Below are 21677 nucleotides of genomic sequence, written 5' to 3'. Positions count from 1 at the left end.
AATAATTCAAAGAGGTGCCATCTATTATAATTAATTTAGATATAAATGATAAAAATCATTTATATATGATAATAAATAAACGATGATTTTATTTGTCGTTTTCAAAGTCTTGGATGGTTTTTAATATTATAATTGTTTAATAGAGATAGACATATAGTTTTATATTTAATTATAAATACTAGATTTTATTACACTTTGTTTTTTATATTTTACATTAGTAATGTTATAAGGAATGCTAAACAAAGTTTTATTTTCTGAGAGGTGGTGGTATCCATTTCTTCTTACCTCGTAATTCTCTCAGACGATCATATTCTTCTCTAAAATCTTCATGCTCATCTCTGAATAGACCATAGTCGCGTAGATGTAACATCAATTTATGTATATCTCTATGTCGAGGATAATAATCTACAATTTCTGTTCTTTTCTGAACAGGCTTTTCACTAAAAAGCTGTACTACTTTAAGTGATTTTTGGTTTGTTGGTCTGACAACTTCACCAAAAATACGATTACTCAAACGATTCATACGATTAGCATAATTCGTTCCTACAGTCGCCAATTGTAGATATTTATTCATTTTAATAATATCAATTATATCGTAATATATCTTTAAAGTTAATTCTCTCAGAACATTGGCACCTATATAGAAAATATTTTTATGACACCATACGAATGCTGAAAAAAGAAAACAAGAAATATTTAATTTACAAGTAGAAAAATATTATAATAACGTTCTATTTTTCAAATATATTTTAAAAGATATGAAATGAAAATAAACACAATGATATAGAATCTACCTGATATAACCTTAAATATATTTAGTAACTAGTTATATAGTATAAGCAAGCGTACCATCCTTTGAATATCAAATATCACTAAATATTTATAAAAAAAAATTTGTTCTCTAGAATCATATGTATTATTATTTTTTAATATTAATATTCAATAGTTTACATATTTCTTATTTATGTAATAAGATTTATTTCATTTAATTATATCTATTGAAAGGATGATACTAAGTAATAAGATATACGATAATATCTCATTTGTTTATAACAATTGTTTGTATTAGGGAGACCGGGAAAGTCAAAAATTTGAAAATTTGAATTATTACGACATTACTTTCCGGTCCACCAAATATATGAAAAAAAAGAATATTTAATTTAATTAAAGGTACCTTTTTATTATTCACTTTGTTATACAGGAAAAAATATTAAAAGAATACAAAATAAAAGATGTATCTTTTCATATATTATAAATTTTGATTTAAATGAAGATATTGTCAATAATGCAGTCCTTAAAATTCTGTTTATTTCGAAATATTTTATACTTCGAATAAACCGGAAATTAGGATTAGCGGGATTCGGATAAACAGAGTTCCTTTATACTGTCTGAATATATCCAAAATAATATAATATTTATTAATTTGACAAGATTTTTGTTTAATAGTATATATATATCTATACTTTACTTTAGCAAAACATAAAAATTCATATATATATACATATATGATATTATGATTTTCTTAAATTAGTTTTATATTCCAAAAGCATGTTATTTTCTGGCGGTAATGAAAGACATGCTCTTAATAAATTTTCTATAGCAGCACGTTGTCTGAATAATGCATTTATCACAGGTGTACCTTTTGGTACCAATGGAGCTTTCAACAAATATGATAGGATAGAAAGAATACTATCAAAACGTCGTGATTCTTCTTCTCCTTCATCTTCATGTCGGAAGGTAATACGAGAACATAATTCAGCAAGTAATACCAAATCCAAAATGATTGGACTTGCCAATAAAGAATCCTCGCAAGTATTATGTACTACAATAGTATTATGACCACCAAGCATTATTTCTGACATGTATTCGTCCATTGCTCTTTTACTATCACCTAAGTATCAAAATATATATTTATTACAATTTGTATTAATCGAAATTATATTGAAAATATTATTGTAATATTATTTTTCAAACTTACCAACATACGGAACATATTTAATAACGACACAGTGATCTGGTTTTTCACCAGGTTCGTATAAGATTTGATTAGATTGAACCATATCGTCTACTACGTTGCTTTTAGAAATCTGAAATATGTAAAACGAACGTTGTGTTTTGATCTATTCAAAAAAATTCAACATCAAATTGGTTTGTATCCAATGATTTACCTCTTTCGAACGAAATTGTTGTGGCGCCGATAAATTATAACCATCGTTGTTTCCAAGATGATTGTAACTGACGATAGAAACTGGTTTTATACCTGCTGACACTAAGAAATCAACGAGAACGGATTTCAATTTCGTTTGGCCCGATTTAAAATCATCACCGCCGATAAATGTTCCTTGTCTTTCGGCCAATTCGATTGCACCCGGTACAAAAGTATTTTGCGGCGAACCGTTAATATAAGTGCACTGAGAATTAAGTTGTAAATATTAATATTTAATTTTAATAGTAATATTTTTTTTTCTTTTAATATTAATTTTAATTTTACCCCTTCCAATGCTGCTGCTACGGCGAACATTGTACTCGGACTAATTTCAGGATGATTTTCGTTAATAGCTTTTAATAAATTGTCAGCAGTATCATTTACACCTGGATTAATCGTTGAAAATCTTTCGGTATTCGCAGTCCACAAAACGATAACTTGATCCAAATTTTTAGACGTTTTAAATTCGGTAATGTCTTTTCTAATCAAAGTCAATTGTCCGAGTTTTGTTTCTTGTATAACATTATCAGCTCTATCTTTCTAAAAAGAAAAAAGAAAAGATAAGAAATATTTGTCTATTCCTTTAAATTAGTATTTTCTATTATAATTGATAACAAAAATAAATAAATATATCAACTAACTTGATTAGATGCGATAAAATCAGGATAATATATACTCTTTCTCGGTTTCATATGTATCATATAAGGTTTTAGTTGTTTTTGTAAATTAATATCTATAACTTTAGCACGTTCCATGGCATCAGCAAGATTCATACTCGAAATATCCCAACCATCAATTTCTATATCGTTTGGATTAACCATTGGTAACATGGAAGACATTGGTACAAATACATCTTGATTATTTTTGCTTCCTAATTTAACGGTAGATGCTTGAAGCAATGAACCATACCTATAATTCATACCCCAAATATAATTTTAATAAATTATCAAATAATATTTTAATTATGTGATCATACCAATTAGCCTTTTTAATTCCAGTTTTAGTTTCCCACGTGAGTTTATGTTTGTTTGCTAGTAAGGCTGCCGTTATGGTTGTACCATTGTTTCCACCCAAACCCACTAACATAACACCAAGTTTCGGTACTTTTATTTGGGTTCTTATTAAAAGTTTCGTCGTTACTGGTTTTACCTGTAATTATAATTCGTATTATTAAATTCTTATATCAAACAATATTTTTATTCTACGTTAAAAAATAAAATAATAATGTAATATAACATTTTGGTCACGTATTAATAATTCGTTTTCGAAATTATTTCGGTTTAAAAAGTATTTAAATGGAATATTATTTAATTGTCGTTGTTCTGATTTGACTGTTTTTATGCTTGTTAGTATTGATAAACATTGATTTCAACATAATTACGAAAAGTGTTGCTGAAATCATAACGTTTCAAATTGTCTTTAATAAATTGTATTAAATAAGCAATGAAAAATATAAAATCAAATATATATATATAAATGTGCAATTGCATATAACATTGAAAAATTATTGCATGAATTCAATAAAGATTTCATTTATGCTAATATTTTATTAGCATAGAAACGTTAAACGTAGAAACGTTATTATATATATATACACATGCATGAATCATTTCGTATTTGCTTAAACGTTATGCACGTGATCAAAACAATCTTTTTTATAATAAAAAAATGAAACTTATTTATAAAACATTTCGTTTAAAAATAATTGATAAAATTACTCTCTCATAAATATTACAAAATTTATATTAAAATAATACATTTTCTTTTACACGTAAATAAAAAATATGCACGATATCTGTAAACCGTTATCGCTAACAATTAATATTCGTAAATTTACTAAAAGAATACGTTTTAAAATGTGAGTAAGCGTATAAAAATATTTCAAATAATAATTATATTTATTTGTATGAGAAAATAATAATAAAACAACGAGATATAATTTTAATCCGAATGATAATAAACCGCGAACTCATTTATTAGCGATAGTGTACCCTAGTCCTAATAAAAGATCTTCAAGGACCTTTTTTTTAAATGTGTGCGAAAGCATCTGAAACTAGTTAGGGAAGGTTAAAACCAGTAGAACACAATCCTAACATAAAATACGATATACCGAGGCCGTTCGCATATGTGAAAAATATGTTGGAACTTTTGTTTAGAAAATATCAATCGATTTCGAAAAAAGAAATTTGTTTCGATTATACAAAATTGTAATAATTATTTAACATACATTTATATCATTTTATTTAATCAAATCAAAAAAGTATCTTAGAAATAAACGAGACAGAAAGTAATGAAAATAAATCCAAAATCGATTAAAACACTTACCGTGAACTTGTCTGTATCGTCTTTTAACACATTCGCAGTTTGATATTCGTATTCCGATTCGATATAATCTTCGGTATACTTAACTTTCGGTGAATCGATATGAATATTCAAAGCCATTATTTATTGATGATTTGTTACAAAGAAAAACAACTTTTAATTTTTATATTTCAAATTCTTGACCCGCACAATTGAACCAACCGGAAGAACGTTTATTATATTTAGTATATATATACTATATATACGTATAAATAAAAACTCGTGGAATATTCAATGTTACGATCGATCGAACAAGGTGGTTACTGAAGACCTTATTCTATTTCTCTACCCCTCAGTCTCTATAAACCTATCTATTTACGTATCTCTATTTAACCGGTTATAATATACTTTATCAATCTATATAATATATATAAATATATAATATTAAATTAAAATATTAATCTATATAATATACTTCCAATAAAAATTGTTCAAATTTGTTCTTAAGGATTTGCGTTTAATTTATTAATAATCGAATATTGTAATAATATTCGATAATAATATTGATTACTATAGATAGGTTTACGAACGAAACGATAAAGAGCACAGTATCGGAAAGTAGTGTATCTATCTTAAAAGCTGACTTCGATGTTGAAACGTTAATGTGGCCAGGACAGGCAAGCATGCGCTTTAAAAAGTGCTTAACCGGAACCTCCCCCCTCGAACCCCTGCCATCATACTCTTTACACCCCCTACTTCCCCCGTCCATTTGCGTTTGACTGGAACCTATTATATTTGGTTACCGGTCGACTTTTATTAGCCACTACTGATCTTAGCACGTACCAAAAACGTGCCAACACAATGATCTCTTTCTTCCATTTGTGTCGATATAATATGTATTACAAAAAAAGAAAAAAAAAAATAAGCAGCAAATTCAAATCAAAAATGTATATAACGGGTAGGTTTGTTTTAATTCTAAATTGCTAAACTATGAAGAACTTCCTTATTTAAATTAACGATGTATACATATATATATATATATATATATATATGTGTGTGTATTTTAAAGTAGCTTGCTATTTAACGCTACTTTAAATTGCTTTTTATGATAACGGAAAATAATTGATCGAAAGAAGAAGTTTACTTTTTTATCTAAGAGAAAAAAAAAACATATAAAAATGATTCGAAATAAGAGACATTTATTCATTAATACTTTTATCTCAGTCTCTTTGATGTATAGATATATATTTATGAATAATGAATGAGTAGTTTCTTAAGTATTATTAATGATATTTGTCAAAAGAAAAAAGAAATAGTTTACGATCTAATAAACTATTATCATTTTATATTATATATATATATATGAGTTAATAAAATATGAAAGCTATTATTCATTTCTTGTTGCGTATATAACAAGCTCATAAATTGAAATGTTTTTCTTTCTTTAAAGGTTGGAAATAATATTTTCTTAGGGTGTGCACGCATGTGCATACAATGTCATTATTTTAATATACTATCAATTTATTATTCATAAAATAATAATTCTAAATCATGTTACATATGTTTATATGTTATTATATAAATTGATGTAATATTATTGTTGAAAATGATACGATTAGAAAAGTTTTTCTATTGATTATATATGTTTAATTGTGATAGAAGGGAATTAGTTTTTTCTTTTAATTTTTTTTTTTTTAAACGTAACAAACCAATAATTATTTTATTGAGCATAGTATTGAGAGTAAGTTTCTAGAAGGGTATAATAAAAGCATCTTCCAGCCCCCAGTCGTTATTGTTAGTCGGTCTGTGAACTGTTCAATTACATCACGTGTTGTTGGAATGCATAGATTGTTTCAATCAATTGGCACTCGGTGGCTCTAGAACTTTCATAATGGAAGAATTATATTACCAAGCTACTCGTAAGTCGACGCCTGATCAACGATTATGAACTGTAACTTGTTTACAAAAGATGATTTTATCTACTTCATTGCAAAAAAATAGTTTCATTACTTTTTCGATATAATACAATATTCATCTTCACAACTACTCATATATATATTTAATATCGTTGTTCTTCGTATTTATATTATCATTTATATTATTTAATCATTGATTACAAATAATATCTTAATAATAATTACAGATAAATCGATAATAATGTATATGGTTTGTTAAAATGAAAAATTCCATGAACTTTATTTTCAATTAAATGATTCTTATATAAATACAAATCATTCTTCTTTTAAATGAAGAATATTCATGAATATTTAATATAGAGAAAAATTATTTAATTTGTTATTGATGAATTCTTTATCCGTGGTTCAGATTAAAACATAATGATCATTATTGTACCACATATCTTTATGCGACATTTAAATTTATCGTAGACATTATCGAATACTCGATTTCTCGAATCAATAACTACTAGTCATTTCGATAGATCGCAGTATTTCTTATCGTTTATATCGTTCATTGAATTTATTCGTAATATTTATATCATTTGAATGTACGAATATATATTTCTATAAGTATTTCTTTAAATATGTATTAATTAAAATATAGATACACACACTGCAAATTCTACCATCGATGATTAATCAATAATGTTTTCACCGTAAAAAAGTTGCCATAAAACAGCAACAGCAGAAAAAAATAAATAAGTGTTCTTAATAGCAAGCTAATTCCTCAATCATAATCCATAATTACTGAATTTATTAAATAATTATTTAATTAGTTATTAATAACTGAAAAAAGTTACTAGAAAATAAGCAAGTTTAAAATTTATTGAATTTCTAGTAACATTGCTAAGGCGATATCGGTAATAGTAGTGCTCTACCTTTATCTTATCCACCGTCGGTAATGACAAATATCCACAGTCGGTAACAAAAAATATCGGCCGTCGGTAACGACAAATATCTACTGTCGGTAATAGTAGGGTCCTATTTTTTAAATATTGACCGTTGTTAATGGCAGTTTCTACTTTAATAATATTGATCGTCGGTAATCTTATTATAAAGTATTATCGACGTAGAGTAAAATAAATTTGAAATCTACTATTACCGACGGTAGATATGATAAAGGTAGAGCACTACTATTACCGATATCGCCTTAGCAATGTTACTAGAAATTCAATAAATTTTAAACTTGCTTATTTTCTAGTAACTTTTAATATCAAGTAGTGTATACAAATTGAATGTGTAATTATATTCTATGTACATTTAAAAACAAACAACAATTAGAAATCTATTATTGATATTTTGTTTTAATTATTATCTTTTTTTTCTTACATTCTAGTTATTAATAATGTATTTAACACCAAGAAGAATATATTACAATCTTCTAAAACAGTGTCAATGTTTTGTGACTACTTCAGCTACACAGGAAAAGAAATTTAAATGGATAGAACCGATGGGAACAGATACCGGTATTAAATTATACAACCCAATTACAAAGACTAAAGTTCCTTTAATACTAAGAAAAGAAGGTTTCTTAACGTGGTATATGTGCGGTCCAACAGTTTATGATTCTGCTCATATTGGACATGCAATGTAATATAAATTACTATAATTATAAATGTATAACATTGATTATGTTACTTCATGTATTAATATAATATTGTTTTCTTTAGCACATACGTCAGATCTGACATTTTACGACGAATTCTATCAGAATATTTCAATATCCATACAATAATGATAATGGGTATAACCGATATTGATGATAAAATAATAAAACGAGCAGCAGAAAAAGGAATAGATTTTCGTGAATTATCTAAATTTTATGAAAATGAATTTTTTAACGATATGGAAATATTAAATGTTACAATGCCATATTTAAATTGTAGAGTTACCGAATATATACCACAAATAATGGAGTTTATTACTAATATCCTAGACAAAAATGGAGCTTATATTGCAAAAGATGGTAAAGCCTTTTTTCTACTTTCTTTTTATAACTTGTTGCATATTTATATAATGCTTATTACATAATATTACATGTCATATAGGATCTGTATATTTTGATACAAAATCATATAATAAATATGGAAAACTAATAATTCCATTTACGGATTCTAATCACTCGGATAAAAGATCGTCATTAGATTTTGCTTTATGGAAAGCAGCAAAAGATAAAGAACCTTATTGGGAATCTCCATGGGGTCGTGGAAGACCAGGATGGCATATAGAATGTAGTGTTATGGCAAGGTAATATTTGTTTCTACAAAATTTTAACAAAAGGTAATTGAACAAAAGAAAAAGCAATAAAATTACAAACAAATATAACTATGATCTTATTGTTAATTATTACTAGTGCAGTATTTGGAAAAACAATAGATATTCATAGTGGTGGAATTGATTTGATGTTTCCACATCATGAAAATGAAGAAGCACAATCCTGTTGCTATCATAATGTAGAACAATGGGTAAATTATTGGCTACATTGTGGACACTTATGTTTAAAAGATGATATTAAAATGTCTAAAAGTTTAAAAAATACCATTAGCATAAAGAAATTTCTTGAAAAATACACAGCTAATGATTTGAGAATGTTATGTTTACTTTCTCATTATAGGAATGGTATATGCATTTGTAAATTATTTTACTATAATTATTTTAATTTAATTGTCTTATTCATGTTGTACTTATTTCCTTTTTTTTTTCTTACAGATATTATATATTCAGATGATGTGATCGATCATGCTGTAAGTGTGATGAATAAGATAGAAAATTTTATTAGCGAATGTAATCATTATTTGACTGATAAAATAAATAGCGGTAATGTAGATGAATCTTCTTTGATTCATGTAAGTATAAATGTTTAATATGGGAGAAAGAAAAAACAAAAAGAAATATTACGTTTCTTTTAATTTATAAATTGATTTTTATAGAACTTACACGAAACCAAAAGTATGGTACATATGGCTCTAACAAATGATTTTAATACTGCACAAGCAATACGAGCAATTTTAAATCTAGTTGATATAAGTAATAAAATGCTTTTTCAAAATAACGTAAGCATATGAAGATATTTTATTTTCTAAGGATATATACACAAGTGATATTGTATAATGAATTAAAATTCTTTTTTATTATAGAGTACTTATAATGATAAAGGTAAAACTGCAATAGCTGCAGTTTCTGTATACATTTCAAATATACTTTCCATTTTTGGATTTACACAATCTAAATCTACAATAGAAAATCGTCAAACCGAAGATATTGTTAAATATTTTGTTGAATTTAGAAATATTGTTAGAAATAGAGTATTGGAACAAAAACAAAAAGACGAAGTTTTATTGCATGCATGTGACACAGCAAGGAAAAATTTATCCACTTGTGGAATTACTGTGAAGGTATAAACGATCATATAAAAAAAGAAAATTATTTATATCACGATATTTTATTTATATGTAAATTATTCATATTTATAGGATCGTAAGGGTGTGTCTACTTGGGATTATCACAAAGTGACTTAAAATAAACGCAACATTATTTAAGAATCAAAGAAAACTATTTAATTTTATTAAATTATATTTAAAAAGAATGGTAAAGCATACATATTATGACGCTATTTCATTTTCTGTACTTTTTAACTTTTTACTATTATTCTCATTATCGTCTAAACTTTTCCTTTTATTACTTTCCTTCTTTTCTGCTAATGTTTTCTTAAGACCTTTCAATTTTCTTGTTTGTATTTTATTAATATTCTGTGCACCGACGTGAATACGACCGAAAGTAGTTCCAAGAGTATTAGTAGAAATATTCTTCTTTTTCTTTACCTACAAATATAAATTTGTATTATAATAATATAATTGAAATATGTAATTGTTAAAAGTATCCATTGCTTATTGCTATGAGTAATCGGAGTAAAAAAAATAGTAAAATTATTGTTACCTTAAGGTCTTTCGGTTTCTTACAAGCCTTATTAAAATGATCATCGGAAGCCAATTTAGTACGTCTACACGAAAAATCAATAGACGGACCAATTTCTTCCAACTCAATACGTGGAATTCTAGTATTTGATTTTTTTAAAAGTATCCTAAAACAATAAGCGATACATTACAAAAAATTCTAATAAGAATAACGATATGAATCATAAATTTGAATGTTTGTAATACCTGTAACTTCGTACGTATATCTTGTTCTCGTCAGCAGTAAAACTCAATACGTGTTCTAATCCTTGTAATCTGATTTTTTTAACTATTTCTCGTTGAAACATATCAACAAAGAGATTTTTTATTCTAATATATTGCTGATTATTTTCAAAAAGTTCACCATTAAAAATTAACATAGGCTTAATTCCTACTGAAATTTTAGGAACTTTATATTCCTTTAAACCTTTATAATTTTCTATACCAAACTCCACCATGTCTAATAACGTGTGTTCGTACATTCTACCAAACACGAGATTATTCGGACGTTTTTTATTGTGCGAACCAAATATAAAAAGTGGTGCACTTAACTTCATTGAAAATTTCTCAATAGTTGTTGCATTTTCGAATGGAAGTATGTCATTCTTTTTTTGCATCATTTGTACGTCAGGTTTTTTGAGATCATACTAGAGAAATATTTTTATATTAATTTTATGAGATATTATTATATATATATATAAAACATTATTAAACTTACCAAATCTTTCATACAATCATTAACGATTTGAGAAGTATTTCTACCTTTAATACAAAAAGCTTGTTTAGCATCTTCTATTAATTTCGGTTCTTTATTTACAATTACTTTTCTCCCCTTATGAGTGGAAGGTTTACTAAAAAATAAATGCAATATAATAATTTATTTTAAAATTATTTAAACAATACATTATTATAATCATAACAAATAGAATGTACTTACACAACTCGAGCTATTACCGACATTGTGAAGCGTATTTTAATATTAATGAACTATAAGTCAAATGTTTATAACAGTATAAAATTAATTATAATATGATTTAATTATCAACAAACTTGTATTAAGATTCTATTACGAAAACACATGTTTGTCGTACATAACCTTAAATAAATCTTGCATTCAGTCAGCTGAATGTATCATAAAGACGTGATCTAGGAATTTTAAGATTAGAACACCCTATAGGTGAACACTGTAAATTTAAAAAATGCATACTGCATCCACTCTTCTGGTGTTATTGTAATTTACAAATAATTACATGATTTGAAAAATAGATTTGCATAATAAAAGATAAATAAAATTCTATTTTTCTTTTAAATATTTTATATCAATCAAATAAAAAACATGATAGAGTATCAGTGAAAATAATCCTCATAGGAAAATAAGAATTTAATTATTGGAATAAAGTAAAAATCCCTATTTTACTTGCAACTGCGTGTAATTAACACATGCGTGTATTGTTTAATTTAATACTCATGCATTTCAGTACACAGGTTTCTATACACGTATCTATATGATATGTAAATTAAAAAGATAATTAATTCCTAGTTGATTAAACCTAACTGCAACCATTTTTTCAAACCATAATACATATGAGAGAATTATGAAATAAAGTTTTATACTATTGTTATATGTAATTGAAATCTTTTTTTTACAGTACGAATATATATGAACATAAACCAAATCTTAAGTAGATATGCATATATTTCTATTTTACTTAGCTATGGATAATAAATATTTTTATCTATATTTAATAATGTCAGTTATGTAGTTAATGATTTTATTTAATCTCAACCGATACCGATATCGCAATAAATACATTGTCAATTTGTTAATTAATTGTTACTTCAAATTTGTATATATAATATAAGTATACAAGTTATTATTTTTACACTGTTATTTAAGCACGTTTGAATTGACAAATAGTGTCTCGAGTATGTATACGTCTACCGAAGTTGTGACTAACAAATCTGATAATAATACGGATTTTTACATCGGTTTAGGATTAGCCGTTACTTCTAGTGGCTTTATAGGTTAAACATTTATTTATTTAATATATACAATTAATACATGTTGATGCTAAAAATGTAGAACAAACAAAATATATATATTTTTTTATTGCAAATCATACAAGTTATATATTTTTTGTAGGTGCAAGTTTTATCATTAAAAAAATAGCTTTAATTCGACTTCAGAGATTTGGTGGATTACGTGCTTCTTCTGGTGGTTATGGGTACCTTAAAGAATGGATATGGTGGGCCGGCTTGATTTCAAGTAATTATCTTTTTATTGAAATCTAAAATAAGAAAGATCTTATTTCTAAGTATTTCATTTGTTAAATATACTTTGAGTATAACAGTGGGCATAGGAGAAGCCGCCAATTTTACAGCGTATGCATTTGCCCCTGCCTCCTTGGTTACGCCCTTAGGTGCTCTAAGTGTTTTAGTGTCTGCAATTTTAGCATCAAAATGTCTTAATGAAAAACTTAACTTGCTGGGAAAGGTAAGGAAATCTAATAGGGAAAAGTAATGAATTATATATTGAATATAATATTTTTTATAGATTGGATGTTTCTTATGCATTCTTGGCTCAACGGTAATAATACTTCATTCACCGAAAGAAGAAGAAGTTAATAGTTTAGATGAACTTCTGGACAAAATTAAAGCACCAGGTTTTATTAGTTACGTTTTTATTGTAATATTATGTAGTTTATTTATAATATTTTATTTTGGTCCTGCTTACGGAAATCAGAATGTAATTGTTTATATACTTTTATGTTCATCGATAGGTTCATTGACAGTAATGAGTTGTAAAGGGATAGGATTAGCATTGAAAGAAACTATGTCATTATCTGGCGCATTTTCCAATTTCTTGACATGGCTATTTTTATTAAGTATCATCTGTTGCATTACATTACAAATGAATTATTTAAATAAATCATTGGATTTATTTGATACCACTATTGTTATGCCAATCTATTATGTATGTTTTACAACATTGGTTATAGTAGCATCAGCGATACTGTTCAGAGAATGGCAGAATTTAAGAACTGAGGATATTGTAGGATCGTTCTGTGGTTTTTTTACGACTATAGTAGCAATATTTTTACTTAATGCTTTTAAAATGATGGATATTAGCTACAATAACATTAGGCATATTTTAAGGCCGAAAAAAGAATTAGTTGTCAACTCAAATTTGCATTGGAATATAAGAGATACAGAACGGTTAATATCCAGAAATATTAATGCAGATCATTTTTATGGATCATCAGATATTAACAGAACTATATAATGTAATAAATATATATATACCAATAATAAAAATGAGCAAAGAACAATTTATACTATTTAAAATTATAAATACAAAATAGAGTTTATTTTTTAGTTAAAATATTTTACAAAACTACTACCTATTTATCAGTATTTTAATAGCTCGCATATCCATAATTATTTTTAGTAATGCATGAATGTACGTATAATAAGTCGTATGGCAGTTGTAATTAAAAAATATCATTGTATATAAACACAGTACAAACAAAAATCTAGTCTAATACAAATATTATATTCTTGCAATAATATGATATTATTTACCTTATAGTCCACTGTAATAGATGACACCATAAATTGAGGTAGGGAGGGGGAAATTGATCTAAGGGTAAGTTGATGACGCTGAATCGAATGGTACTAATATCTCTCTTTGTAGTATTTATTTCTTCTCGTTTGCTAATCTTTCTATATTTTTCTCTCTTAGGTAAAAAGCTAATAAAACTAACAAAGATTATTCCTGGCATAAGAAGAAGAAGAAAACTGAGAATAAAAAGATAAGGAAACACAGAGAAATTTAGTTTCGTAATATGGGACCCATTTCTATCTTCTTTCTAAGGTTTCCTGATACCAGGAGGATAATCATAAGACATTCAATGGATCAACACACACAATGGATCAACAACATCACTTTAAGAACAACGTACAACGTTTTTTTAATTAATTATTATAAATTATATCTTATTTATCTTAAAAATCAGATCTAAATTAAAGAAATGTAAAAGAAACTTTCTGTACAAGATTGAAATTTATAAAATATACTTAAATTAAATCAAATAATTTGTTGAATTATTTATATTACGAAAAAACCATTCCTAAACAAAAAATCCAAACAGGTGAACAGAAAAAAAAGATATAGGATAATGCAACGTTAAGGTAAGTAATTTTTTAGTTACTAAACTTTAAACAAAATATGAGTTCCAAAACTAACAAATTAAGAATCGGTATCCCATTTCCAAGAATTTCGGACTTTTCCAAGAAATGACGTCATTTCCAAGAATTTCAGATTTTTCCAAGAAATGACGTCACTTCCAAGAATTTCAGATTTTTCCAAGAAATGACGTCATTTCCAAGAATTTCAGGTGACGTCATTTCTTGGAAAAGTCCGAAAACGAGATACCTCCTCGCACATCATGTGATCCTGTTACAAAATTAAATTTTCGACAAAATTTCAAAGTTTTCCCGACAAAATTTCAAAGTTTTCTCGAAAATTGAGATTGTTAACAGGATCACATGATGTGCGAGGAGGTATCTCGATTTCGGCCTTTTCCAAGAAATGACGTCATTTCCAAGAATTTCAGAAATTCCAAGAAATGACGTCACTTCCAAGAATTTCGGACTTTTCCAAGAAATGACGTCATTTCCAAGAATTTTAGATTTTTCCAAGAAATGACGTCATTTCCAAGAATTTCAGATGACGTCATTTCTTGGAAAAGTCCGAAATCGAGATACCTCCTCGCACATCATGTGATCCTGTTAACAATCTCAATTTTCGAGAAAACTTTGAAATTTTGTCGGGAAAACTTTAAAATTTTGTCGAAAATTTAATTTTGTAACAGGATCACATGATGTGCGAGGAGGTATCCCGATTTCGGACTTTTCCAAGAAATGACGTCATTTCCAAGAATTTCAGATTTTTCCAAGAAATGACGTCATTTCCAAGAATTTCAGATTTTTCCTAGAAATGACGTCATTTCCAAGAATTTCCGATGACGTCATTTCTTGGAAAAGTTCGAAATCAGGATACCTCCTCGCACATCATGTGATCCTGTTAACAATCTCAATTTTCGAGAAAACTTTGAAATTTTGTCGGGAAAACTTTGAAATTTTGTCGAAAATTTAATTTTGTAACAGGATCACATGATGTGCGAGGAGGTATTTCGATTTCGGACTTTTCCAAGAAATGACGTCATTTCCAAGAATTTCGGACTTTTCCAAGAAATGACGTCATTTCCAAGAATTTCGGACTTTTCCAAGAAATGACGTCACTTCCAAGAATTTCAGATTTTCCAAGAAATGACGTCATTTCCAAGAATTTCTGATGACGTCATTTCTTGGAAAAGTCCGAAATAAGGATACCTCCTCGCACATCATGTGATCCTGTTAACAATCTCAATTTTCGAGAAAACTTTGAAATTTTGTCGGGAAAACTTTGAAATTTTGTCGAAAATTTAATTTTGTAACAGGATCACATGATGTGCGAGGAGGTATCTCGATTTCGGACTTTTCCAAGAAATGACGTCATCTGAAATTCTTGGAAATGACGTCATTTCTTGGAAAAATCTGAAATTCTTGGAAATGACGTCATTTCTTGGAAATGTCCGAAATTCTTGGAAATGAGATACCGATTCTTAATTTGTTAATTTTGGAACTCGTATTTATGTTTCAAGTTTAGTAACTAAAAATTAACTTACCTTAACGTTGCATTATCCTATATCTTTTTTTTTCGTTCACCTGTTTGGATTTTTTGTTTGGGAATTGGTTTTTCGTAATATAAATAATTCAACAAATTATTTGATTTAATTTAAGTATATTTTATAAATTTCAATCTTGTACAGAAAGTTTCTTTTACATTTTTTTAATGTAGATCTGATTTTTAAGATAAATAACATATAATTTATAATAATTAATTAAAAAAACGTTGTACGTTGTTTTTAAACTGATGTTGTTGATCCAATGTGTGTGTTGATCCATTGAATGTCTTATGATTATCCTCCTGGTATCAGGAAACCTTAGAAAGAAGATAGAAATGGGTCCCATATTACGAAACTAAATTTCTGTGTTTCCTTATCTTTTTATTCTCAGTTTTCTTCCTCTTCTTACGCCAGGAATAATCTTAGTCAGTTTTATTAGCTTTTTACCTAAGAGAGAAAAATATAGAAAGATTAACAAACGAGAAGAAATAAATGCTACAAAGAGAGATAAAGAAAAAAAAACTTAGATAAATTTCCCCCTCCCTACCCCCAATTTAGGGTGTCTGGTCTTATTTCTGTGGACTACTTAATAGGTAAAACATTAATAAAATACTTACATTCATTTTATTTATTATTTCATATCTTTCCAAGAAATTTATGAAATTTATTATAATTATCAAATTGAGTTTTGAAAATTTCTTGTAGATTAGTTGGAAGTGTACGTGATAATAAGGCAATACCATGTTGATCGCAGATACTGAGTAACGTAGCTATTGTATTTTCCAAAGAAATCTGTAAAATAATTATAAAAATGTTATAAAATATTTGAAACAGTCATATATATATAATTTATCTAGCAAAAGTACTTATATGAAATTACTTTGACAAAAAGTTTTAATCCTCCTTCTGACAGTAGTTGGATCAAATCAGCTATGACATATGGACTTAAACGCATTAGATCCTTTTTATGTTTTACCAAACACGTTGTAAATCTATAAAATGATATTTCTTTAAAATATAAATTTGTGAGCAAAGAATATATTAATGATCACGTATATATTATATACTTACTTTTCAACATCAAGTAAGAGACATCGACAAAAATGATCTTGAACTTTATCAACAATCTTAGATAATTGAATGATAATGGTAATTAAACGTCTAAATAAAAGTAGCAATACTGGTAATCTATCTACTATTATGTCCATTTTAACTTTAATTAAAATTCCAGATAATATTAAAACATTGTTGCATATTGAAAGATTTCTTTTTTCTAAGGCTTGTAAAGCAATACTCATACTAAGATCGATAATGTTATCAGATATATATAAATGTTTAGAAATGAGTATATTCTGAAGTGATTCTAATAATCTTGGCCAATGTTGTTCTGATACGTTTATAACTTGAATGTTTTTAAACAAGTTTTCAATTGTTGTTGTACGAAGATTATTACGTTGAGCTGACATATCTGATTTCAATAAAGCATTCCAAACACTAAACGTATTTTCTAACTTGTTACTATTGGATTTAGGTAATTCTTCTATCTGTAATAAAATATAATTACAAATTATTCAATGGACATAGTTTTAACTATATAAATAAATATTTATTAATACGTATATGTGTGTATTTTAAATTACCATTATAACTTGCATCAAATGTAGAGTTTTTTTGAATTGTCCAACTTCGGTAGATTCTATCAAAGGTAGAAGTAAATCCTCACAAGGATAATCTAACATTATAGACCATATTTGTGTTCTAATTTCTTGAGAAATTTGAAATTCTTTATAATTTCGAAAAATTACTGCAGCTAATTGTAATCCTGCTTCTAATAACTCATTAGAATGTGGTTCTTGCTTAGTCTATATAAATAGAGAGATATATTATTATATAATTCCAAATTGTTGTCAATAATTAATCTTTGTAAAATACGAAGTCGATACTCTCACCATTGTTTTTTTAAATAAGTTGAAGCGAATTACATTACTATAATAAATCATAAATTATTATATATATATATACACTTACCATAAATATTTTATGTAATGTTGACTCTATACATTCTTTTAAAGTATTCTCGGTTTCCTTATTTAAGGCATTCATTTTTAATATCAATGTTAAACACTTCACATCATAAGGAAGTTCAATATTTGTTGGTAATGTGTTAAATATTTTCTTACATAGTTTTTGTTCTGCTTTTTTAAAAATAGATTTCTGATCGGCATCTAATTTCTGTCTTACATTTTCTATGCATTGTAAAAGAATATACATAGTTTCCTTATTAATAGTAGATGAATTTATTAATGTTTTTAAAATCTCATAAGATTTAATATTTCGTAACGATTGTTCTAACGCTTTTGAAAAAGCTTTAGATTGAGATAGTTGATGTATTACTGATACGGGATCTATATATTGTAAAATATCAAGACCAATTGTTTGAAAAAGTTCTGTAAATTAATAAAAATAAATGATTATAAAATAACAAAAAAATTAAAAAGATCATCTTTATAGTTTATGCAAGTGTTTAAATTAAAACTTACTAAGAAATATTTTGTTGCATAAAGTTGTTATATCTTCGCTTTTCGTGCATTCTTTGTTGACAGTAAATATAATCATAAGTAATAAAGCTCTAGTATAAGATTTAAAAAATGCTATTGGCATATGAACTATAATATCTAAATATAATTTAACTTTAGCAATTTCTGTATTTTTCATTTGTTCCCATTTAGATTCAAGTATTTCTACTTTTACAGTTTCTAAAATCTTTTTTATTTTCTTTTTTCCTAAAACTTCCGCAGACAGTACTACTTTCTGAAAAATATTTGTAAAATAATATATTAATAATGAATATAATATTATAATGCATTAGAAAAAAATATTTTCTTGATTTACATACTGTGTCTATATGCTGCAAAATAGATTTGGTTACTCCTTTCTTTGGTATTGTTCCCATTTGTATAAGAATATGGCATAAAAGATATATTAAAAATCGTTTGTTTTCTTGCAAATTATCATTGCTTATTATTTTCACCCATTTATGAAATTTACATTCATTTAACGTCATATCAGTCACAAGTAATGAAACTAATTCAGAAAGTTCTTTATCATTTAATAATGAAATTATTTCTGAGTTATATTTCAATATGAAACTCCAAAAATATTTCAAACCATTTATTAAAGTATCTAATTTGATGGGAGAATCAATTGTGTCATAATATTTAATGCGATGTATTATAAGCTTGTTCTGAAATAATATAATAATATTTTTAATTTGAATAAATGATTCAAGAGAATAGGGAATAGTCATTATAAATACCATATTATTTATGCATTCCTCTTCACCGAAATTAGTTATTCTTTGAATCAGTTGTTGCCAGTGATCTTCCGAAATAGGAAATACTAATTCATTGTTCTGAATATTTGGTAAATAATATTTTATCATATTTTGTATTTCGCTCCATGACAATACAACAGATAATAAAACAGCAATAAGATTAGCATTATGATTTACATGTAAAGCTTTTTTTATTAAAAGATATAGATATTTTCCTAATTCATTTAAAACATTTATGAATTCTAGTTGATACGCTGAAGTCGATGTATTCCCAATGATACACACGCTGTTTAAAAATCCAATTAATAATTCTGTTACCGCTTTCAATAATACTGTACTTTTACCTACAAGATATTAGATTAATTAATATATTATAATTCAATTGTTTTTTCATTTTGAAAATGAATCATGAAATATTTATAAACATTTTTATTTTGTTACTAACCAGTTGTATTACATTTCAATGATTCCAGGCAATGTCTGTTAAAATTATCTATCAAAATTTTTAATATTGTCAGAACATGCGAGTTTGAGAACGAAGAGACCGATTTGGTAAATTTATTTTTAAATTCAAGCGGAAAAAATGATTTTGTCAATAAATTAGATTCTTCAAATTCATTTTCAATAGCAACGACTTCTTGCAAAGTTGTTAAAAGTTGTGAAATTAATTTATGTTCTTGTCTTAATAAAATACTGGCATCCAAAATACCAATGAACAGATCATTACGTTCTATCGTTGGTTCTTGTAAATATAGTTTATATAGAATATAATCAATTTTATTTTCAACGATGGTAGGATAAAAATATGTTATCTTTGTAAGCACCTTATAATCAACAGGAGTCAATATTTTCACTAATAAAATATCATCTACAATTTGTTGAAAGAATTCCAACAAGGTAACATCGTCAATTTTATTTTCAAAATTAAATGGTGTATCATTAAAGTTATCAAAAAAAGATATAAGTATTTCTTTCTTATACTTTCCAGCAGAGGTTATCAATTTTCTAAATGTACTATCTAATGTAGCAGTATCCGATTTACAAGATCTAACAGCTTCACGAAAAGCACATGTAAATGTATCTAAATTATTTTGAAGATCCATTATTTATGTTTATTATCTATTAATACTAAAAACAATTCAAATAATATAGTTTTATCTGTTCCATTTATTTTGTCTTGTGCGTCCTGTTTATTTTTCACAAATTATTTTTAATGCATTTATATCCTATTAATATCAATTGTTTGGTACTATCCTTATGTGCATAATCGATCAAAGAACACGTGGGATTTTAAACTACGCGTATAAATACGAGGCGCTTCAAATATACACGATTCGCACACTACCGAACACGTAACGATGTATACACCGCGACTGCACTTCTGTAACTGAGCAACACGCAGAAGCAAATGATACAACAGCGCCCTCTTTACTGAACGAGCACGCGGGAAAATTCAAACGCAGCAACTGCACACATCCCTGTATGCTGATCATTTTTTTAAATAAAATAAGTAATTTCCATTCAAGTGATTAATTTCTGTACAAGTACATCGATCAATGATTTCTTTATATTAGCTTTAATATTAAAATTTTTCTTATTAAAGATACCATTGCTAAAAATTCCATGCATCTTCTTTTATTGTGCAAACTTTGCATAATCATTGTAATATTAAATTTTCTATTCTCGTTATTATTAAATCACAAATCACGTCCAAATCAAGCAATAATATATTAGATAACTAAATTACAAATGAAAAATTAGATATTAAAACTCGGAGATGATTACCTGAGGAAAGAGTAAAATATTTACATCAAAAATATCTTCAGATATTCTTCATCTAAAAAAAAAAAAGAAGCAAAATAAAAATATTACAAAATGATATTAAATATTAAAATTATATACTTTTGCAAAAAATAAAAGTGTAAAACTTTGAGGAAGATAAGTATGTATGAGGAACGTTTTCTAAAGGATTCATAGTAATCATACGATCGCGATATATATGTACATATACATTGCGCGTTTATTATTTATTAATATATATATTGTTATACTTAATATTATATTATTTATATTTATATATCTATATATATATATAAATATATATATATGTATATATATATATTTATATATTTATAGCATTATTTGGACGATGCATATGTATATACGCGGTATACTGCAAGTTAAGGTATAACCGAC

At 26.5% G+C, this 21677-nt stretch overlaps 6 protein-coding genes across 9 annotated transcripts; 2 read left to right on the top strand and 4 right to left on the bottom strand.

The window, feature by feature from the left end:
• Positions 1 to 64: 64 nt before the first annotated feature.
• LOC122517620 (28S ribosomal protein S33, mitochondrial) lies at positions 65 to 869 on the bottom strand. The gene is made up of 2 exons (XM_043636123.1): positions 795 to 869; positions 65 to 672 (listed from the first exon to the last, which is right to left on the bottom strand). The coding sequence occupies exon 2, from the start codon at positions 572 to 574 to the stop codon at positions 248 to 250; it is 327 nt and encodes a 108-aa protein (XP_043492058.1). The 5' UTR covers positions 575 to 672; positions 795 to 869; the 3' UTR covers positions 65 to 247.
• Positions 870 to 1286: 417 nt separating this feature from the next.
• Positions 1287 to 4978, bottom strand: LOC122517616 (inositol-3-phosphate synthase 1-A). The gene is made up of 7 exons (XM_043636119.1): positions 4532 to 4978; positions 3183 to 3355; positions 2848 to 3115; positions 2492 to 2746; positions 2169 to 2411; positions 1979 to 2087; positions 1287 to 1891 (listed from the first exon to the last, which is right to left on the bottom strand). Exons 1-7 carry the CDS (start codon positions 4646 to 4648, stop codon positions 1512 to 1514), a joined length of 1545 nt encoding a protein of 514 aa, XP_043492054.1. The 5' UTR covers positions 4649 to 4978; the 3' UTR covers positions 1287 to 1511.
• Positions 4979 to 6313: 1335 nt separating this feature from the next.
• LOC122517615 (probable cysteine--tRNA ligase, mitochondrial) lies at positions 6314 to 10012 on the top strand. 3 transcript variants are annotated; one of them, XM_043636118.1, is made up of 9 exons: positions 6314 to 6426; positions 7802 to 8055; positions 8136 to 8431; positions 8514 to 8712; positions 8819 to 9084; positions 9175 to 9311; positions 9396 to 9518; positions 9603 to 9860; positions 9939 to 10012. In XM_043636118.1, the coding sequence occupies exons 2-9, from the start codon at positions 7811 to 7813 to the stop codon at positions 9981 to 9983; spliced, it is 1569 nt and encodes a 522-aa protein (XP_043492053.1). In that variant the 5' UTR covers positions 6314 to 6426; positions 7802 to 7810; the 3' UTR covers positions 9984 to 10012. The 3 variants fall into 3 exon arrangements, with proteins under 3 accessions (XP_043492053.1, XP_043492052.1, XP_043492051.1); XM_043636117.1 differs by lacking the exon at positions 6314 to 6426 and adding an exon at positions 7650 to 7704; XM_043636116.1 differs by lacking the exon at positions 6314 to 6426 and having other exon boundaries at positions 7744 to 8055.
• On the bottom strand, positions 10000 to 11557 carry LOC122517619 (ribosome production factor 2 homolog). The gene is made up of 5 exons (XM_043636122.1): positions 11356 to 11557; positions 11137 to 11269; positions 10626 to 11065; positions 10402 to 10546; positions 10000 to 10286 (listed from the first exon to the last, which is right to left on the bottom strand). Exons 1-5 carry the CDS (start codon positions 11376 to 11378, stop codon positions 10068 to 10070), a joined length of 960 nt encoding a protein of 319 aa, XP_043492057.1. The 5' UTR covers positions 11379 to 11557; the 3' UTR covers positions 10000 to 10067.
• A 325-nt stretch (positions 11558 to 11882) lies between these two features.
• Positions 11883 to 14211, top strand: LOC122517617 (magnesium transporter NIPA2). 2 transcript variants are annotated; one of them, XM_043636120.1, is made up of 5 exons: positions 11883 to 12443; positions 12562 to 12684; positions 12770 to 12912; positions 12973 to 14064; positions 14161 to 14211. In XM_043636120.1, the coding sequence occupies exons 1-4, from the start codon at positions 12347 to 12349 to the stop codon at positions 13699 to 13701; spliced, it is 1092 nt and encodes a 363-aa protein (XP_043492055.1). In that variant the 5' UTR covers positions 11883 to 12346; the 3' UTR covers positions 13702 to 14064; positions 14161 to 14211. The 2 variants fall into 2 exon arrangements, with proteins under 2 accessions (XP_043492055.1, XP_043492056.1); XM_043636121.1 differs by lacking the exon at positions 11883 to 12443 and having other exon boundaries at positions 12568 to 12684; positions 12762 to 12912.
• Positions 14212 to 16538: 2327 nt separating this feature from the next.
• LOC122517708 lies at positions 16539 to 21532 on the bottom strand. The gene is made up of 10 exons (XM_043636228.1): positions 19927 to 21532; positions 19464 to 19825; positions 19044 to 19391; positions 18688 to 18958; positions 18176 to 18594; positions 17788 to 18009; positions 17219 to 17691; positions 17028 to 17139; positions 16765 to 16939; positions 16539 to 16594 (listed from the first exon to the last, which is right to left on the bottom strand). Exons 1-9 carry the CDS (start codon positions 20582 to 20584, stop codon positions 16784 to 16786), a joined length of 3021 nt encoding a protein of 1006 aa, XP_043492163.1. The 5' UTR covers positions 20585 to 21532; the 3' UTR covers positions 16539 to 16594; positions 16765 to 16783.
• Positions 21533 to 21677: the final 145 nt, after the last annotated feature.

The sequence above is a fragment of the Polistes fuscatus genome, unplaced genomic scaffold (assembly GCF_010416935.1).
Source record: "Polistes fuscatus isolate 324 unplaced genomic scaffold, CU_Pfus_HIC Scaffold21, whole genome shotgun sequence".
NCBI classification, from domain to species: domain Eukaryota; kingdom Metazoa; phylum Arthropoda; class Insecta; order Hymenoptera; family Vespidae; genus Polistes; species Polistes fuscatus.
The sequence above is the reverse complement of the archived record's forward strand: the minus strand, read 5'-3'. Positions and strand labels throughout refer to the sequence as shown.

Coding starts and splice junctions, on each gene's coding strand:
- LOC122517708 (XM_043636228.1), bottom strand. CDS start 20,584: ATGGATCTTCAAAATAATTTAGATACATTTACATGTGCTTTTCGTGAA. Junction 17,140..17,218: donor CTCTTACTTGATGTTGAAAA/GTAAGTATATAA, acceptor ATCATTTTATAG/ATTTACAACGTGTTTGGTAA. Junction 16,940..17,027: donor GATTAAAACTTTTTGTCAAA/GTAATTTCATAT, acceptor ATTATTTTACAG/ATTTCTTTGGAAAATACAAT.
- LOC122517615 (XM_043636118.1), top strand. CDS start 7,811: ATGTATTTAACACCAAGAAGAATATATTACAATCTTCTAAAACAGTGT. Junction 8,713..8,818: donor GAATGTAGTGTTATGGCAAG/GTAATATTTGTT, acceptor AATTATTACTAG/TGCAGTATTTGGAAAAACAA. Junction 9,519..9,602: donor AAATGCTTTTTCAAAATAAC/GTAAGCATATGA, acceptor TTTTTATTATAG/AGTACTTATAATGATAAAGG.
- LOC122517619 (XM_043636122.1), bottom strand. CDS start 11,378: ATGTCGGTAATAGCTCGAGTTGT. Junction 11,270..11,355: donor TCGGTAATAGCTCGAGTTGT/GTAAGTACATTC, acceptor TTTATTTTTTAG/TAAACCTTCCACTCATAAGG. Junction 11,066..11,136: donor ATGATTGTATGAAAGATTTG/GTAAGTTTAATA, acceptor ATATTTCTCTAG/TATGATCTCAAAAAACCTGA.
- LOC122517620 (XM_043636123.1), bottom strand. CDS start 574: ATGAATAAATATCTACAATTGGCGACTGTAGGAACGAATTATGCTAAT.
- LOC122517617 (XM_043636120.1), top strand. CDS start 12,347: ATGTATACGTCTACCGAAGTTGTGACTAACAAATCTGATAATAATACG. Junction 12,444..12,561: donor TACTTCTAGTGGCTTTATAG/GTTAAACATTTA, acceptor TATTTTTTGTAG/GTGCAAGTTTTATCATTAAA. Junction 12,685..12,769: donor GTGGGCCGGCTTGATTTCAA/GTAATTATCTTT, acceptor TGAGTATAACAG/TGGGCATAGGAGAAGCCGCC.
- LOC122517616 (XM_043636119.1), bottom strand. CDS start 4,648: ATGGCTTTGAATATTCATATCGATTCACCGAAAGTTAAGTATACCGAA. Junction 3,356..4,531: donor ACGATACAGACAAGTTCACG/GTAAGTGTTTTA, acceptor TTATAATTACAG/GTAAAACCAGTAACGACGAA. Junction 2,747..2,847: donor ATTTTATCGCATCTAATCAA/GTTAGTTGATAT, acceptor TTTTCTTTTTAG/AAAGATAGAGCTGATAATGT.